General features: G+C 44.7%; 1 protein-coding gene across 1 annotated transcript in view; it reads left to right on the top strand.

Moving 5' to 3' along the window:
* The window catches only part of pard3ab (par-3 family cell polarity regulator alpha, b), a 67,487-nt gene that overhangs the window by 50,526 nt on the left and 1,961 nt on the right, over positions 1 to 15,000 (top strand). The window contains exons 13-17 of the mRNA XM_030774045.1: positions 4,407 to 4,595; positions 5,152 to 5,322; positions 8,708 to 8,858; positions 12,463 to 12,649; positions 12,939 to 13,087. Coding sequence (XP_030629905.1) covers positions 4,407 to 4,595; positions 5,152 to 5,322; positions 8,708 to 8,858; positions 12,463 to 12,649; positions 12,939 to 13,087 — 847 coding nt within the window. The remainder of the gene's footprint in view (positions 1 to 4,406; positions 4,596 to 5,151; positions 5,323 to 8,707; positions 8,859 to 12,462; positions 12,650 to 12,938; positions 13,088 to 15,000) is intronic.

The following is a 15,000-nucleotide window of genomic DNA, read 5'->3' as shown; positions in this document are numbered from 1 at the left end:
TGTGTGTGTAGTGTGTGCTTGTGTGTGTGTGTGCCTGTGTGTGTGTGTGCGTGTGTGTGCCTATGTGTGTGTGTGCGTGCGTGTGTGTGTGTGTGTGTGTGTGTGTAATCTAATTCTATTTACTGAGTAATACTCATTATGATGTCACTAACCGCTGTGATGGGGTGGGCATGGCTGGTTACCGTGGTGATGGGATGTGTGGGTGTATCCATTACAGCGCTTTGCTTTAAAAAGCGTCAGACATGTTTCCATGTGTTATGAGTCACTGTGTTGCTCTCACAGACAGATGATAAGACGGGCTTATATGATTTTTCCACAGTAATAATCACAGTCATAAACCAGTATTACATTATTATGACATGGTTATAACCACAACCATACTCCATTTTTAATAATTCACTGATTTACCCTGAGAGTTATTACTTTGTTTGTTTTGGATCGTGCGCGTGCGCGTGCGCGTGCGTGCGTGTGTGTGTGTGTGTGTGTGTGTGTGCGCGCACGTGAGCGTGTATGTGTGTGTGTGTGTGTGTGTGTGTGCATGTGCACATGCCTGGTGTACTTTGTGTGTGTGTGTCTGTGTGTGTGTGTGTGTGTGTGCGTGCGCACGTGAGCGTGTGTTTGTGTGTGTGCACATGCCTGGTGTACTTTGTGTGTCTGTGTGTGTGTGTGTGTGTTTGCGTAAACGCAGGGTCATGTTATTCTCTTGACGACTGATTTTCCCAGAATGACCATGGGGCCAGGGAGGCTGTGGCATGTGAACTTAATGTGACCTGACTGACTGACTCTGACAGAGAGAGACAGAGAGAGAGAGAGACACTGTAGTGTGTGTGTGTGTGTGTGTGTGTGTGTGTGTGTGTGTGTGTGTGTAGAGTGTGTTTGTGTGTGTGTGTGTGTGGCTGTAATGATTCAGATTGCTTAGCCCTCATTAGTAGAGTTTTTATTGGATGTGATTGGATGTGAAGTGTGTTAGTAGAGTTATGATTGGATGTGATTGGATGTGAAGTGTGTTAGTAGAGTTATGATTGGATGTGATTGGATGTGAAGTGTGTTAGTAGAGTTATGATTGGGTGTTAGTAGAGTTATGATTGGATGTGATTGGATGTGAAGTGTGTTAGTAGAGTTATGATTGGGTGTTAGTAGTGTTATGATTGGATGTGACTGGATGTGAAGTGTGTTAGTAGAGTTATGATTGGGTGTTAGTAGAGTTATGATTGGATGTGATTGGATGTGAAGTGTGTTAGTAGAGTTATGATTGGGTGTTAGTAGTGTTATGATTGGATGTGATTGGATGTGAAGTGTGTTAGTAGAGTTATGATTGGGTGTTAGTAGAGTTATGATTGGATGTGATTGGATGTGAAGTGTATTAGTAGAGTTATGATTGGGTGTTAGTAGTGTTATGATTGGATGTGAAGTGTATTAGTAGAGTTATGATTGGGTGTTAGTAGAGTTATGATTGGGTGTTAGTAGAGTTATGATTGGATGTGACTGGATGTGAAGTGTGTTAGTAGAGTTATGATTGGGTGTTAGTAGAGTTATGACTGGATGTGATTGGATGTGAAGTGTGTTAGTAGAGTTATGATTGGATGTGATTGGATGTGAAGTGTGTTAGTAGAGTTATGATTGGGTGTTAGTAGAGTTATGATTGGGTGTTAGTAGTGTTATGATTGGATGTGAAGTGTATTAGTAGAGTTATGATTGGGTGTTAGTAGTGTTATGATTGGATGTGAAGTGTATTAGTAGAGTTATGATTGGGTGTTAGTAGAGTTATGATTGGATGTGATTGGATGTGAAGTGTGTTAGTAGTGTTATGATTGGGTGTTAGTAGAGTTATGATTGGATGTGATTGGATGTGAAGTGTGTTAGTAGAGTTATGATTGGGTGTTAGTAGAGTTATGATTGGGTGTTAGTAGAGTTATGATTGGATGTGATTGGATGTGAAGTGTGTTAGTAGAGTTATGATTGGGTGTTAGTAGAGTTATGATTGGATGTGATTGGATGTGAAGTGTGTTAGTAGAGTTATGATTGGATGTTAGTAGTGTTATGATTAGGGTTGCAACAGTATGAGATTTCCACGGTGTGATAACCAGAAAATGTTGCGGTATCGCGGTATATGGTATTTCACAGTTATCATTATGAGTTACAATGACCCTTAAAGGAATGGAAACGGAACAGTAAAATGTACTTAGAGTATTAAAGGTAAAAGTGCTCAATGCAGAAAAAACATCCTGTGTGACTGTTAGAGTATTAGATAATATATCATTAGAGTGTTATTACTCAGGCTTTACTGTAAAAGCAGGATCTTACTGCTGTAGTTGGCTGAGGTGGAGCTCTTTTGAACTGTTTTGTATCTAGCTGCAACTCATGATTATTTTCACTATGGATTAATCTGCTGATCATTTTCTCCATTGATGGGATGATTGTCTGATTTGTATAAAATATGAACATAGTGAGAAATGCCCTCACAGGTGCTCTAAACGGTTATCAAAATAATGCCATCACAAGTTAAACAGTTATCAAAATAATGCCCTCACAAGTTAAACAATTATCAAAATAATGCCCTCACAAGCGCTCTAAACAGTTATCAAAATAATGCCCTCACAGGTGCTCTAAACAGTTATCAAAATAATGCCCTCACAAGTGCTCTAAACGGTTATCAAAATAGTCGCCAAGTTACTGTAGGTGCACAACAGCACAGCCGGACTGATCCTTTAACTCTCACACACACATTTATGTCAAATATTTCTATTATGATGTCAGTATCTCAAGTTTCCATAAAATCAAGTGTCAGTTACCATGGTGATGGACTGATGAGACAACTTGTTGACATAACATCCCTTATATATTCGTATGTTGTTATACCATGAATGTATTACATTGTAATTACATGCAATTATTACACAACTATAAATGGCTAGAAAGCACCACCTGTGTGTGTAGTGTAGTGTGTGTGTGTGTCTAGTGTGGTGGGTGTGTTTGTGTGTGTTTGTGTGTGTGTGTGCGTGTGTAGTGTGGTGTGTGTGTGTTGTTGTATTTGAATACAGTACAAGGCTGTGATGTGATGTGTGTGTGTGTGTGTGTAGTGTGGTGTGTGTGTGTGTTGTATTTGAGTACAGTACAAGGATGTGATGCTATGACTGGCAGTGTGTGTGTGTGTAGTGTGTGTTGTTGTATTTGAGTACAGTACAAGGCTGTGATGTGATGTGATGTGTGTGTGTGTGTGTGTGTGTGTGTGTGTAGTTTGGTGTGTAGTGTGGTGTGTGTGTGTGTGTTGTAGTATTTGAGTACAGTACAAGGCTGTGATGAGGTGTGTGTGTGTGTGTGTGTGGTTGTATTTGAGTACAGTACAAGGCTGTGATGTGTGTGTGTGTGTGTGTAGTGTGTGTGTGTTGTTGTATTTGAGTATAGTACAAGGCTGTGATGTGTGTGTGTGTGTGTGTGTGTGTGTGTGTGTGTGTGTGTGGTTGTATTTGAGTACAGTACAAGGCTGTGGTGAGATGTGTGTGTGTGTGTAGTGTGTGTGTGTTGTTGTATTTGAGTATAGTACAAGGCTGTGATGTGTGTGTGTGTGTGTGTGTGTGTGTGTTGTTGTATTTGAGTACAGTACAAGGCTGTGATGTGATGTGTGTGTGTGTGTGTGTGTGTGTGGTTGTATTTGAGTACAGTACAAGGCTGTGATGTGTGTGTGTTGTTGTATTTGAGTACAGTACAAGGCTGTGATGTGTGTGTGTGTGTGTGTGTGTTGTTGTATTTGAGTACAGTACAAGGCTGTGATGACACTGACTGTTTACATTTACCTCTCTGTCTGTCATTCTGTCCTTTCTTCACTAATGATTAGTGTTAGCAGTGTTTTCTCCTCTGATCCGTGTGTGTGTATGTGTGTGTATGTTTGTGAGTGTGTGTGTGTGTGTGTGGTGTTTGTGTAGTGTGTGTGTGTAGTGTGTGTGGGTTGCTCTAGTTGGAGTCTGTGTTACATAATTTAGGGTTTTGGTGCCACTTTTGTCTGAGTCTGACAGGGTGTAATTACAGAATCATTTTTGTAACTGCCACCATAAGCCCCTGCCATCACTCAAACAATAGTCAAGACTGCTATAAATTACACACACACACACACACACACACCTTCGTACCCCCCCTCCCAGAGGAATAAAAGACAGTATAAGTGATTATGTCAAATGTAGTCTGTTTCTGATTACATTATTGTAATCTGTTTTATCTCTTCGTCGGTGGCAAATTGGTTGGACCTTTGAGTTCATCTGAATGTGTAAAATGTGACAGTGAAACTGTTTGCTCCTTTTGCTGGAAGATGATGCTACTGAGTTTAAGTGACTGCCCCCCCCCTCCTCTCTCTCTCTCGCTCTCTTTCTCTTTCTCTCTCTCTCTCTCTCTCTCTCTCTCTCTCTCTCTAGAGGGTAGAGGAGGATGAGTTGGTGCTGACTCCGGACGGAACGCGGGAGTTCCTGACGTTTGAGGTTCCACTGAATGACTCGGGTTCTGCAGGGCTGGGTGTCAGTGTGAAGGGGAACCGCTCCAAAGAGAACCACGCAGACCTGGGCATCTTCGTCAAATCCATCATCAACGGAGGAGCTGCCTTTAAGGTCTCACACACACACACACACGCACGCGCACACACACGCGCGCACGCACGCACTCGAACACACACACATGCAGGCACACACACACGCACGCGCGCACGCACGTACACACAGACACACACACGCGTGCACACACAGACACACACACGCGTGCACACACGCACACGCACACACACACACACGCATGCACAGACACACACATGCGCACACGCACGCACACACACACACGTGCACACACACACACACACACACACGCACGCACGCACACACAGACACACACACGCGCACGCACACACACACACACATACACACGCACGCACACACAGACACACACATGCGTGCACACACACACGCAGACACACACGCATGCACAGACACACACACACATGCGCGCGCACACACATGAGGAGTCTTTGCATTAAACACAAATGTGCAGACTTGATGTGTCATTTTTATCTGTCAGTTAATTCTCAGTCCTGAACATTCATTTATTAAACATCTATTAAACATTTATTAAACATTTATAAATCCCTCCAATGTCCCTCTCTTTACCCTACAGGATGGAAGACTACGTGTGAACGACCAACTGATCGCAATCAACGGAGAGTCATTGCTTGGAAAGACTAATCAGGACGCCATGGAAACGCTGAGGATGTCCATGTCGATAGAGAGCAATAAACGAGGGATGATCCAGCTCATCGTGGCCAGACGAGTGTCCAAACACGACCAGGTAATCTACAGGGATTAAAAAACACCCTAATCCACAAACAGAGAGAGAATCGCCAATTAAAACGCCCTAATCCACAAACAGAGAGAGAATGTCCAATCAAAACGCCCTAATCCACAAACAGAGAGAGAATGTCCAATCAAAACGCCCTAATCTACTGACAGAGAGAGAATATCCAATCAAAATGCCATAATCTACAGACAGAGGGAAAGAATGTCTAATCAAAATGAGGTAAAATTCAGATGGAGTGATGGAGAGAGAGACAATAATGGAGTGATGGAGAGAGAGACAGTGATGGACAGAGAGAGACAGTGATGGACAGAGAGAGACAGTGATGGACAGAGAGAGACAGTGATGAAGTGATGGAGAGAGAGAGACAGTGATGGAGAGACAGTGATGAAGTGATGGACAGAGAGAGACAGTGATGAAGTGATGGACAGAGTGAGACAGTGATGGAGTGATAGAGAGAGAGACAGTGATGGAGAGAGAGAGAGACAGTGATGGAGAGAGAGAGAGACAGTGATGGAGTGATGGAGAGAGAGAGACAGTGATGGAGAGAGAGAGAGAGACAGTGATGGAGAGAGAGACAGTGATGGAGAGAGAGAGAGAGACAGTGATGGAGAGAGAGAGAGAGACAGTGATGGACAGAGAGAGACAGTGATGGAGAGAGAGAGAGAGACAGTGATGGACAGAGAGAGACAGTGATGGAGAGAGAGAGAGACAGTGATGGAGAGAGAGAGACAGTGATGGAGAGAGAGACAGTGATGGAGAGAGAGAGAGACAGTGATGGAGAGAGAGAGAGAGACAGCGATGGAGAGAGAGAGAGAGACAGTGATGGACAGAGAGAGACAGTGATGGACAGAGAGAGACAGTGATGGAGAGAGAGAGAGAGACAGTGATGGACAGAGAGAGACAGTGATGGAGAGAGAGAGAGAGACAGTGATGGACAGAGAGAGACAGTGATGGACAGAGAGAGACAGTGATGGAGAGAGAGAGAGAGACAGTGATGGAGAGAGAGAGAGAGACAGTGATGGAGAGAGAGAGACAGTGATGGACAGAGAGAGACAGTGATGGAGAGAGAGAGAGAGACAGTGATGGAGAGAGAGAGAGAGACAGTGATGGAGAGAGAGACAGTGATGGAGAGAGAGACAGTGATGGAGAGAGAGACAGTGATGGAGTGATGGAGAGAGAGAGAGAGACAGTGATGGAGTGATGGAGAGAGAGAGAGAGACAGTGATGGAGAGAGAGAGAGAGACAGTGATGGAGAGAGAGAGAGAGACAGTGATGGAGAGAGAGACAGTGATGGAGTGATGGAGAGAGAGAGAGAGAGACAGTGATGGAGTGATGGAGAGAGAGAGAGAGACAGTGATGGAGAGAGAGAGAGAGACAGTGATGGAGAGAGAGACAGTGATGGAGTGATGGAGAGAGAGAGAGAGACAGTGATGGAGAGAGAGAGAGAGACAGTGATGGAGAGAGAGACAGTGATGGAGAGAGAGAGAGAGACAGTGATGGAGAGAGAGAGAGAGACAGTGATGGAGAGAGAGACAGTGATGGAGTGATGGAGAGAGAGAGAGAGACAGTGATGGAGTGATGGAGAGAGAGAGAGAGACAGTGATGGAGAGAGAGAGAGAGACAGTGATGGAGAGAGAGACAGTGATGGAGTGATGGAGAGAGAGAGAGAGACAGTGATGGAGTGATGGAGAGAGAGAGAGAGACAGTGATGGAGTGATGGAGACAGTGATATAATGATAAGATGGTGGCGATTGGTCCATAAGAGAAAATGATTTATTTTTTTTCCCTCTGTTTCACCGCGAAAGACTCAGTTTACTCTCTCTCTGTCTCTCTCACTCTCTCTCTCTCTCTCTGTCTTTCTCTCTCTCTCACTCTCTCTCTCTCTCTCTCTCTCTCTCTCTCTCTCTCTCTCTCTCTCTCTCTCTGTCTCTCTCTCTCTCTGTCTCTCTCTGTCTCTCTCTCTCTCTCTGTCTCTCTCTCTGTCAGAGTCAGTCAGTCAGGTCACATTAAGTTCACATGCCACAGCCTCCCTGACCCCATGGTCATTCTGGGAAAATCAGTCGTCAAGAGAATAACATGACCCTGCGTTTACGCAAACACACACACACACACACACACACACACAACCACACACACAACCACACACACACACACACACATACAACCGCGCACACGCACACACACACACACACACATATACAACCATACACACACACGCACACACACACACAGCAAGAGGCTAAGATAAACGCGATGAAGGTTTTGTGGTGACACAGGGTTCGTGCTGTGGGCTCTAGTGCTCTGGCTGTTATCTTTAATCAGACAGTGAATCCAGTCTGATCTCTCAGGATCAGTAACACATTCCTTTAATCCAGGGGTGTCAAACTCCGGTCCTGGAGGGCCGGGGTCCTGCTGTTTTTCTTGTAGACCAACTAAATAGAATCTCTGATTGGCTGAAGAGTGTCCACTCCTGTTTTCAAGGTGAAAATCAACAGGTAACTAAGAGGTGAAAACAAAAATCAGCAGGACCCTGGCCCTCCAGGACCAGAGTTTGACACCCCTGCTTTAATCAGACAGTGAATTCAGTCTGATCTCAGATCAGTAACACATTCCTTTAATCAGACAGTGAATCCAGTCTGATCTCAGATCAGTAACACATTCCTTTAATCAGACAGTGAATCCAGTCTGATCTCAGATCAGTAACACATTCCTTTAATCAGACAGTGAATCCAGTCTGATCTCCTCAGATCAGTAACACATTCAGTCACTCTAGACCCTCATCACCCCCACAGACACACAGGGGACAGACAGACACAGGGCCAACACAGCCAGAAATACTCTTACAAGTTACTGGTCAGTGAGATTTCCGAACCTGATCAGACTGAAAACTGATTAATGTCCTTCATCAGGTGGTTTGTGGTTTGATCTGGTTTGAGAAAAAGGCAGTGTACACTTTGCAGGTTAAAACGGATTAACTGTTTTTTGTCATCTCGAATTTAGTGTAGTTTTAATGGCTTATTGAAAGTATGTGACATGTTAACTGTGTGTGTGTCTGTGTGTATTTGTGTGCATGTATGTGTGTGACTGTGACTGTACATGACATGTTAACTGTGTGTGTGTCTGTGTGTATGTGTGTGCATGTGTGTGTGTGACTGTGATTGTACATGACATGTTAACTGTGTGTGTGTGTATGTGTGTGCGTGCGTGTGTGTGTGTGTGTCTGTGTGTATTTGTGTGTGTGTGTGTGACTGTGACTGTACATGACATGTTAACTGTGTGTGTCTGTGTGTATGTGTGTGTGCGTGCGTGTGTGTGTCTGTGTGTATGTGTGTGCGCGTGCGTGCTTTGTGTGCATGCGCGTACGTGTTTTGATCAGAGCGACGCCCTGGGCAGTCCTCGGCCGGTCGTGCGGACTCTCTCGTCCTCTCCTGATCGAGAGCGGAGGATCTCTCAGTCTCTCTACGGGGGGGTGGAGGGATTGGACGATCACCTGATGCCACGGGCTGCAGGCACAGGTCGAATGATGGGTGAGTGAAACTGACCTCAGCCAATCGTTGCGTGGCCACGCCCGTTTCTGAGATAGGCCTGCCCCTCCCCGCACATACTTAGTCAGACACGTGCACCAGAAACTGAAATTACACTTCACATTGGATGTCACAGTCTCTTTGTCTGGTTTTGTGGTGTTTTTACCTGAACGTCTTGTTCAGTAAATACGTGTTTCTCCCAGTGCCGTCCTATTGGCTGTCTGGAGTCTGGAGACTGTGAGATCTGGTCGATGCAACTGTAGAACCTGTTTCTACACACACACACATGCGCGTGCGCGCACACACACACACACACACTCTCTCTCACTGTCTCCCGCTCAACGTAAACACACACACAGATACACACACACACATGCGCGCGCGCACACACACACACACACACACACTCCCACTGTCTCCCGCTCAACGTAAACACACACACAGATACACACACACACACACACACAGACACACACGCACACTCTCTCTCACTGTCTCCCGCTCAGTGTAAACACGCACACAGATACACACACACACACACACACACACACACACACACACACTCTCTCTCACTGTCTCCCGCTCAGTGTAAACACACACACACACACACACACACTCTCTCTCACTGTCTCCCGCTCAACGTAAACACACACACACGCACACACACACACACACTCTCTCTCACTGTCTCCTGCTCAGTGTAAACACACACACAGATACACAGACACACTGTGCTGTGAGATTTGGTTGTTGAAGTGTTGAATAGTGCAGCTGTTGTTTGTGTGCGTGTGTTTGTATGAGTATGTTTGAGAAGTTGATTTACATGCTGAGGGAATGAACTCTTTCTCCATGTGAGTGTTTTTCTGTGTCCAGACTGTGAGTTCACTCAACAGAAACAAATTATCACATAATTCAAAACAGTACCACTCCCATGTCCTGTCTGACACAAAGTGTTTGTTAACCTGAAACCTTATACTGGAATGGCCTGAATCTGAAACACTCTTGGGAGTTCCTCTCCACACAGGGAATATTCGGCAGACCTTTCCATCCCGTCGGGTCTGTGAAAACACCCCACTGCGTTTTTAAACACTGGTCTCTTTAGTGCGAGGTGGAATCCTGCAGAGGTCTCACACACACGCACACACACACACACACACACCAAAGCCCAGACAGCCATATGGCCCTGACAGACAGACAGAGCAGGAGAGAGACAGGACACAGGAGACCAGGCCTGAAAGCCTGCTGATTGAGACTCAGATGAGCATTTATAAACAGGTTATAACTCAGGTATTAACTGTCTCAATAGTTATGAGGTGAGCGTTTATAAACATGTTATAACTCAGGTGATAAGTGCCCATTCTCTACTGATTACATCACTGGGCCTTCATAGTTTTATTGTTTGGCTACGTGATGAACCAACTGGACATGACCCTTAAGAGAACCGAAAAAGAACTACCGAAAGGACAGACAGACAGTAAGGCAGACAGACAGGTAGGCAGACAGACAGAGTGGGTCCTGTAAAGTGTCATCAGCTGATTCTCATCCACATGTAATTATTTCCCTCATGGAAACGAGAGCGAGAGTGTCTATGATGACTGTAATGTGAAGGTCAGAATTTCACCCGGGGGTGAATTTCTGGGCGTGCTTTGTCACACACACACAAATCTAGCAGGGCAGAGTTTTAGTCAGAGAGCAGTTTTTGGCAAGGTAGAGTGATTTAAGGACCCCTGACATGGTGAAGATGGTTTAAGGACCCCTGACATGGTGAGATGGTTTAAGGACCCCTGACATGGTGAGATGGTTTAAGGACCCCTGACATGGTGAGATGGTTTAAGGACCCCTGACATGGTGAAGATGGTTTAAGGACCCCTGACATGGTGAGATGGTTTAAGGACCACTGACATGGTGAGATGGTTTAAGGACCCCTGACATGGTGAAGATGGTTTAAGGACCCCTGACATGGTGAAGATGGTTTAAGGACCCCTGACATGGTGAAGATGGTTTAAGGACCCCTGACATGGTGAGATGGTTTAAGGACCCCTGACATGGTGAGATGGTTTAAGGACCCCTGACATGGTGAGATGGTTTCTGGGTAATGTCCAGGCTGCAGGACCACACCGACTGCACTTCATAGTAAGCAGTGTTAATTTCGTCGATGAAAAATGTTCGTCAATAAGCTTTTTTCCACGACTGTGATATAAAAACGGTGATGAAATATTTCACCATTTCCACTGATGAACGACAGTTAGGCAATAGTGTCAGAGACAGACGAGTGCACAAGCGATATGAATCCTCCCTCCTCCGCAAATCGGACGTTAAAACGTTTGAACTTACGATAACTTGGCAACTCAAATCATGGCTACTCTCCGAAGAAGAAAAAGAATGAATTTGTGGACACATTTTAGCTACAATACAACTGAACATAAAACGGACTGCAGACAAGAGGTATTTGATGGCGCACCACCAAGACATCTAGGATAAGGTCATTTAGACCTCTGTCAGAATCAGCTTAAAGGCTTGACTTTACGTTAGCTAAAAGCAGACTGTCCTTCCTCGTACACTTGACTTGTTAACTTTAGTTGTGCGCACCGATAGCAAGCCTAAGAATACCTGTGTGCTTGATGAAATCACTGATTTAATAAAACAAATAGAAATGTGACCAGTGTGTTTCATTGTCTAAAACTAGACCAAAACTAATAATGATCAAATGACTAAAACATGACGTAAACAAATATGTATTTCAGTCAAAAGACCAAAACTAATAATGATCAAATGACTGAAACATGACGTAAACAAATATGTATTTCAGTCAAAAGACCAAAACTAATACTGATCAAATGACTGAAACATGACGTAAACAAATATGTATTTCAGTCAAAAGACTTAAGACTAAATCAAAATCACCTGGCAAAATTAACACTGATAGTAAGTCATGGACACACACAGACACACACACACACACACACACACACACACAGACACACACACAGACACACACACAGACACACACACACACACACACACACACACACACACACACACACTCTCTGTCTGTCCTCTCTCTCTCTCGCCCTCCTGCTCCGTGGAGCAGATCCATCATTGTTTCAGTGTAGGCAGGTAGTGCATTGTTTTTGCATCACAATGCCTGGATGCAGTCCTCTCAAGAACGCGTAACCGCTTCTCTTTAAGCTAACCCTGAGATTCAGAGAGTGTGTGTGTGTGTGTGTCTGTTTGTGTGTGTGCGCGTGTTAGTGCATATGTCTGTCTATGTTTGCACATATGTGCAAGTGCGGCGCGCGTACGTGTGTATGCGTTTGAGCACGTGTGTGTATATGTATGTGTGTAGGAGTGGGCTAACTGGTAATTGGTGTAGGGAGGTATTGAAGTAACTGGTACTGTTAAGGGGTAAATGGAACTTGAAGGTGATAGGAACAATTCATCCTCTTCTCTTGTCTCCCCTGTTTTTAGCATGTTTTTGTGGAAAAATTGCCGCGGTGATGACAGCAGTCCAATTTTAAAGTCCTTTTTTAAGGTTTTCAGTGGAAAGATAAGTGTGGCTTGTGTCATTTGAACAAAGATATTGACGCGTATCTCTGATTTATCTTAGGTCACTACCACCTCTCTCCCACGGTTAACATGCCCCAGGATGACACAGTCATCATCGAAGATGATAGGCCAACACTGCTGCCCGCCCACCTCTCTGACCAATCGTCTTCCAGTTCCCATGATGACATGGGTTTTACCACAGAAACCCCTGGGCCTTGGGCTCAAGAAATCCCCTCTCACAATGACAGGTAAAGAGAGAGAGAGAGAGAGGAAAAAACGGTATAGACTGGTTTAATCTGACTGTTCTCTTCTCTTCGCTTCCCTCGGAGTCCTTTAGCCCTGATGTCGCTCTCACAGGGGGAACATCAGTCGTCTCTAGAACACTCCATTATTCTTTCTTTTCAGACTTGCTCCAAGTTGTTGATGGAAAAATAATTTTCTCTCGATAATTATAATTTTTCTTTCCTCTGTCCTCAGAATTTTCAGTTCTATCTTTCATGACTTCTCTCTCTCTCTCTCTGTCCCTCTCTCTGTCAGTTCTCTGAGCTCAAACACAGATGCGGAGACCATGTTCCAGAGGGAGGGCTTCGGCAGGCAGAGCATGTCTGAGAAACGGATCAAACAGTATGGAGACGCCACTCAACTCGAAATCATCAAATCCCGCAAGTCAAAGAGCATGGACCTCGGTACTGATCCCTGACACTGCTACCGCTAAACAACTCAACACCGAACAACTCAACACCATCACACACCTACCACTACACAACTCAACACTGTCACATGACTATCACATGACTATCACTGAACAACTCAACACCGTCACACGCCTACCACTAAAACAACTCAACACTGTCACATGACTATCACTGAACAACTCAACACCGTCACACGCCTACCACTAAAACAACTCAACACCGTCACATGACTATCACTGAACAACTCAACACCGTCACATGCCTACCACTAAAACAACTCAACACCGTCACATGACTGTAACTGAACAACTCAACACCGTCACACCGCTACCACTGATCAACTCAACACCGTCACACCGCTACCACTGAACAACTCAACACCGTCACACGCCTACCACTAAAACAGCTCAACACTAAACAACTCAACACCGTCACACTGCTACCAAATCGTCAGTCTAAGAGTAAGGTAGTGTCAATTAGAATGAAATATTTTAGAGTTCAGTTATGTGCAGATACACACACACACACACACACACACACACACACACACACAAATCTTACCAGATTGAAATCTACAAATCACCTCCTCATCATCCTTCTCTGTCTCTGTAAAGGCCAGTCCAGTTTTTTGTCCTGACAGAGAGATATCCATACTTTGTCTGAGTGGAATGTTCTAGCATTCAGCAGAGCTCGTCTCTGTTACTGACCCTCGACCCTCACCCCCCCCCCCCCCCCGCATGGCCCTTTTACACCCAACACCCTCCGGTTTCCTCCAGCAGCACGATCGCACTCTCCCGGTTATAATGCTTCATCTGTTCAGTTTCTTAATCTGTCCTATCATTTCTCACATCTGGAATGGATTAGCTCCAATACAGTCTTTGATTTCTGTATTCATTCTCTTCCAGTCTGCTGAATGTGTAACCGGTTGAATGTGTAAGCGGTTGAATGTGTAACCGGTTGAACGTGTAAGCGGTTGAATGTGTAAGCGGTTGAACGTGAAAGCGGTTGAATGTGTAAGCGGTTGAACGTGTAAGCGGTTGAATGTGTAAGCGGTTGAATGTGTAAGCGGTTGAATGTGTAAGCGGTTGAATGTGTAAGCGGTTGAATGTGTAAGCGGTTGAACGTGTAAGCGGTTGAGTCTGGCGTGTGCTGGCATGTGTGTGAAGGGGCAGCTGGGTTCTGTTGCATGTTTGACCGCTCTGACTAACAGCGTTTGTGAATGTTTGTGCCTTTTACGCAGTCGCAGACGAGATTAATCTCACCCCGCGCACAGAAAACCACACAGGTAAGGAACAAGCGGTCTTTGGACTGTTCCAGAAACAAAATTAAAAAAAAAAAAAGCCTCTCTCCCAGCCATTGGCTTATTGCGCCGTCAATCATCAAGGCACACAGCCGTTCTTTAACCAGATGAGAAATGTTTAAGAGATATTTACAAACTTTTGTTTTCTTTTGACGTTTTTCTGACTTTCAAACCACAGTCTAACCACTGTAAATGATGGTTATATACAAACCATTGACCACATTTAAGTGATTCTCCATGAAGAAGAATTAACAGATTTCAGCTTGTTTTTTTTGTTTTTTTTAGCATCAATGTTTTCTTTTCCCTGGGCTGCATTTACACACACACACACACACACACTCACACACACACACACACACACAGAGAGCATGTGAAAACTCAATGAGACATGCATCATTAGTTCTTCCTGTCACAAATCTCACCAACACTCTCTCATTGGACCAATCATTCATCAGTGCTGGGACATGCTGTGATTCGGTTGGCCATTGGCTGCTCTCACCCTAATGTGATTGGCTGTAACCTGCATGTGCCTCAGCGTGACAAAAACATCTCATTCCGTAGATTGGCCTATACTGTATTCTCAGTGTGACAGAAACATCTCATT

The sequence above is a fragment of the Chanos chanos genome, chromosome 5 (genome assembly GCF_902362185.1).
Source record: "Chanos chanos chromosome 5, fChaCha1.1, whole genome shotgun sequence".
Taxonomy (NCBI): Eukaryota; Metazoa; Chordata; class Actinopteri; order Gonorynchiformes; family Chanidae; genus Chanos; species Chanos chanos.
Note: the sequence above shows the minus strand (reverse complement) of the source record. Positions and strands in the feature narration are given on the sequence as shown.